We start from the raw sequence: 5,511 nt of genomic DNA on the forward strand, positions 1-5,511 counted from the left end.
AAGTAATGTTGATGTCATGCCAAAGCCCCTAGCATCAATTCCATCGTATTCAACATTAATTATCCCAAATGAGTTATCTTAATTAATTGTTTGATAAATTAATTACTTGATCAATTGATCAATGCCTTGATGGTTCTTTCCTTCTCTTTATATAGGTGCTCACATGCATATGATGTATGTGAGAGTGCATGAGATGAATGCTTGCATGAAATGCTTGCGATAGGTGTTCACCATTTGGCACACATGCACCGCATGTGATGATGATAGCCATGCTGCTCTTCTGGGTCATCATGTATGGAATAACATAAGACGGTTCTTTCCTTCTATTTATATAGGTGCTCATGATGTATGTGTGAGTGCATGAGACGAATGCGTTGCATGCGATTTGTGTTTGCCATTTGGCACACATCATGCACCACATGTGATTGCATGATAGCCATGTTGCTCATCTGGTCATCATGTATGAAATAACATAAGACATAAGTATAATGATGAGAATATAATTTGTACAATAGATTATCCTAATGGTTTATACTTTGTATTTGATATATACAAGGCTATAGATTTGTTCCTCACATATGGAACTCGATATAATATTTGAATTTGTTTTTATATCGTGAAACAATTACTTCACGACAAGATTGCAACCCCGTTAGCCACAGAAATGTAGACGATACCCACTCTACTTGCCATCTCGAAATATGCATAAGTTGATGTTTAAGAGGAGTGGTCGTGAGCAAGTGTGTGTGTGTGTGTGTGTGTGTGTGTACTGGCCTACAACTTTAAAACGATGAGGGTATCCCATTGGTATGTGTCGTGCTTTCTTTTCTTTTGGGCAGCCAGCCATACTATACATATACATACAATATGTACATACATACATAAAAGGAACCCCCCCCCCCCCCCCCCCCCCCGCCTATAACACATCCAATGTGTTGAGGAGTTCCATGATTGGAACCACAACACCCACCTCGACAGATTGAGGTGAGGGCCTTTCTCGATGGATAGAGAAGGTGCCCCTTCTCAATGGATGGAGAAGACACCCAAGACCCAAGGTGTGAGGCATGGGTTGTACATGTTCAATTGCCACGGTGCACATGGGGAATGTAACCTCTAGTGCATTGAATACCCCAAAGTACTCAAGTACCTTTGTGGGGGAAGGGAATCTCCCTATGCATTCAAATAACCTAATGTAGTCAAGTCCTATGTGTGGGAATGGAATCTCCCTAGTGATTGTATTCAATACCATTATGATTGATATAGGGTACTCATGTACTATATGGGAAGACTTATTCGAGAATAAAGAGGATCTTCTATATAAGTTGGACAAAGGGTGGTTGGGCGGAGGTTCAACGGATCCAAGCTCTCTCTCTTAGTCATTTATCCCCTTAGTCATTCCCCATAGTCGAAGAGTGTTGACACGCGAGTCCAAATCCGATCGGCGATCCATCCTTACCGCAAAATTTCGGTGGTGTTACATGGTATCAGAGCGAACTCGCTAGGATCACGCTTGCGACTTGCGGAAATCATGAATTCGAAGGTAGTATTCGTTTAAATAGCCTTCTTAAAATACTAATTCTAGAATGGTTGTGCTAGAAAATATGGATGCACCAACCATGGAAGCGGCTCCCAATGCCTCCGCTACTTCCAACCCGGCGAATGTGTCGTCGGCCTCAGAGGAGGTTCCTAAAAATCCTCCCCGAAACCTTTGTCTACGCGTTAAGGAACTCGAGACGAGAGTTGCCTTACTCGAAAGTGAAGCCGGCAATCTTATCACTATGGTCGGGGACCTTAGTCTCGCCTCGCCGACACGAATGCGGAGTTGGTACGTTTACTTGCCAAAGAGTCTCGTGCCAAGAATGACGTGGGAAAAGAAGCATCTCGATGCATCGACGAAACCCCACGCGTGAAGCCTCGTGAACCTGAAAGCTACAATGGGGCTCGAGATGCCCAAATTTTAGAGAACTTCATTTGGGATTGCGAGAAATTCTTCTTAGCTGCCCGTATCCTCAATGAGGCGGACCGTGTCTTCCATTGCTCCATCTTTCTTGGCCGGGGATGCTAAGCTATGGTGGCGCAACTTCGTCGATGATAGCATTCAACAAAAGGGTCCCATGCCCGTGAATACGTGGGAAGAATTGAAGGAAGCTCTCAACAAACAATTTCTTCCTTCTAATTCCGGGTGGAAGGCTCGACAACAACTTGACCTACTTCGTCACACGAGCCATATCAAGGATTATATTAAATCTTTTCGTGCTCTTATGTTACAAATCCACTCCATGGGAGAACAAGATCATTTCTTTGCATTTACCAACCGGTTGAAGGAGTGGGCTCCAAACGAGCCCCGCCGACAAAATGTAACAACTCTTGCGGCCGCTTATGAAGCGGCGGATCGCCTCACCGATTGGCATTCTCAAGGTGGATCCTCCGATGGCAAAGGCAAAGAAAAGACGGGTCCTCCAAATTTGAAGGCACACAATACTCGTCCCTTCAAGAAGGTGGCTTATAATTCGCAAGGAGGTGGATCTCGACCCCCCATCAATGGCCAAAATGTTGCAAAGAAGTTTCCTTCTGCAAAAACTGCGAATTTGAATTCCTTCAAGCCCAAGGATGTTACCATGAAAAGGAAGCTTGACTGCTTCATTTGTCAAGGTGACCATTTCGTAAGAGATTGCCCCTTCAAGGGCCAACTCCACTCTCTTCTTAAGGCTTCGGACGACGATGTGAACAATCGAACCATGGGCCACATCAGCGTTTGTGTGCGGTTCATGAGGTAAAGAGTAAGCATTCATTACCTTATGTTAGTGCTCTAATCAATGGTCGTTTGTGTCAAGCAATGGTGGATACGGGTGCTTCTCACGAGTTCATGACGCCGACCCTCGCCAAAGCTTGTGGGCTACGTATGAAGGTCAATTCCAAGGAACTTGGACGACCGTCAACAGGAAGGAGCATCAAGTGGGGCGGATTGCTCCTAATGTTGGGGTTATTGTTGGAGAGGTGACTATGCATGTTGAATTTAGCATCGTCGAGATGGACAATTTTGATGTGGTTTTGGGTCAATCTTGGGCGAGATTGGCGCACGTATTACCCTACCCATTTGGGGAGCAAGTTCTATTTATGCAAGATAAACTTCATGTTGTAAAAGCTTCTTCCTCTCGCCCCAACCCCCTCCCCAAAATTCTCTCATCCATGCAACTCAAGAAGGTGGCCCGAAAGGGTTGCCTTATGATAGCCGCTATATTTAAGGATACCAATTATCACGACCATCCCATGTCCGAAAAGGGTATTCATCCCAACATGATGGTTTTGTTAGATAGGTTTTGAGACGTCATGCCCAACGCTTTACCAAAGGAGTTGCCCCCAAAAAGGGACGTTGATCATCGCATCGAGGTGGCGCCCAGGTGCACTCCTCCCGTGAAGAGTCCTTATCACTTAACCGTTGCCAAGAATGCGGAGTTAAAGCGTCAACTCAACGAGCTACTAGAGGCGAGATTCATACACCCTTCTAGATCTCCTTATGGTGCCCCAGTGCTCTTCATCAAGAAGAAGGATGGAAGCTTGAGAATGTGCGTCGATTATTGAGCATTGAACAAGCTCACCATCAAGAATCGCTACCCTCTTCCTAACCTCTGAGAGATGTTCGACCAACTAGGGAAGGCGCGGTACGTTACCAAGATGGATCTTCGTTCGGGATACTATCAAGTGAGGATCGCAGAAGGTGATGTGGAGAAAACCGCCATGCGAACACGCTATGGCTCGTATGAGTGGCTCGTAATGTCGATGGGCTTAACCAATGTTGTAGCAACCTTTAGTACCCTCATGAATCAAGTTTTTGGGTCGGAGCTCGACAAATGCATTGTGGTCTACCTCGACGACTTGCTTTTCTTTAGTCCTACTTGGGAACAACACTTGAAGGATGTTGAGATGGCTCTCCAAAGATTAAGAGAGAACCATCTCTACGTGAAGAAATCCAAGTGTGACTTTGGTGTGGAAGTAGTGTACTTCCTCGGCTTCAAAATAGCTCATGGTGAGCTACAACCCGAAGAGGAAAAGCTTCGTGCAATCAAGGAATGGCCTACACCACCTTCGGTAACGGATGTTCGTTCTTTCCTTGGTTTAGCTTCTTTCTATCGTGTGTTTATTGATGGTTTTGCTTGTCTCTCTACTCCTCTCTCTAACCTTACTAAAAGAGGGAAAAAGTGGTTTTGGTGTGACAAGTGCGCTTGTGCTTTTCATGCCTTAAAAGAGGCATTGTGCACAGCGCCATGTTTGGCACTGCCCGACTTTGACAAGCCCTTTGAGCTTCATACAGATGCATCCGATTATGCCATGGGTGGAGTGCTCATGCAAGAAGGAAGGCCGGTGGCCTTTGAGAGCAAGAAGCTCATGGATCGAGAGACGCGATACCCCACCCATGAAAAGGAGATGGCGGCCATCGTCCATTGTCTTCGTACATGGAGACATTACTTGATGGGGAGGCACTTCACCGTCCACACGGATAACATCACATCAACATACTTTGCTTCACAACCAAAACTCACCGCAAAGCAAGCTCGGTGGCAAGACTTCCTTGCCGGTTATGATTTCGAACTCAAGTACAAGCCCGGAAAGCAAAATGTGGTAGCCGATGCTCTTAGTCGAAGAGCCCATTTGGTGGTCATGCATGTGGTGGTGGATTCTAATATGTTGCCAACCCTAAAGAGTGCGTATCATGGTGATGAATATGCACAAAAGTGCCTTGTTTGTTTGCTAACGGTGAAAAGGTGGCCCATCTATCTCTCAAAGATGGGGTGATCTACTTCAAGCAACAAAGGCTCTATGTACCTCAAGTAGTGAGGAAAGAAGTAATGTATGAGTGCCATGACACATTGTGGGCCGGACACCCTGGTGGGGATAAAACCATGGAAATGTTGACTCGTAGGTACTTTTGGCCACACATGGACAAAGAAGTTCAAGCCTATGTGAGAGGATGCCAAGTGTGCCAACAAGACAAAGCCAAACGATGCAAGCCCGCGGGATTGCTGCAACCGTTAAGCATCCCGAATCAGCCATGGGAATCCCTTAGCATGGACTTCATAATAAGCTTGCCAAAAAGCCAAAACTACACGGGTATCTTCGTCGTCTTGGATCGACTTACGAAGTATGCTCACTTTGTGGCCTATGAAAGCCCCGCGGATGCCGAGTATGTGGCAAAACTTTTCTTTGCGAATGTGTTCAAATACCATGGGCTCCCACGAGAGATAATTAGCAATCGTGATAGTCGTTTCACCGGTAAATTTTGGTCCACACTTTTCGCTTTGATGGGTACTAACTTCAAGTTTAGTAATTCCTATCACCCACAAACAGATGGTCAAACGGAGAGGACTAATCAAATCTTGGAGGACTATCTTCGCCATTATGTGAGCTCGAACCAAAAGGATTGGTCTCAATACCTCGACATAGCGGAGTTCTCCTACAACCTCCACAAGCAAGATTCCACGGGATTTAGTCCATTTGAACTCAATTATGGGT

At 45.6% G+C, this 5,511-nt stretch overlaps 1 protein-coding gene across 1 annotated transcript; it reads left to right on the plus strand.

The window, feature by feature from the left end:
- The first annotated feature begins 2,012 nt into the window (after positions 1-2,012).
- Positions 2,013-2,777, plus strand: LOC147864160 (uncharacterized). The gene has a single exon (XM_087319725.1). It carries the CDS (start codon positions 2,013-2,015, stop codon positions 2,775-2,777), a length of 765 nt encoding a protein of 254 aa, XP_087175851.1.
- The last annotated feature ends 2,734 nt before the right edge of the window (positions 2,778-5,511 follow it).

Source organism: Azolla caroliniana, unplaced genomic scaffold (assembly GCF_043228905.1).
Source record: "Azolla caroliniana isolate FFs.n. ecotype wild unplaced genomic scaffold, voAzoCaro1.0.p SCAF_5, whole genome shotgun sequence".
Lineage (NCBI taxonomy): Eukaryota > Viridiplantae > Streptophyta > Polypodiopsida > Salviniales > Salviniaceae > Azolla > Azolla caroliniana.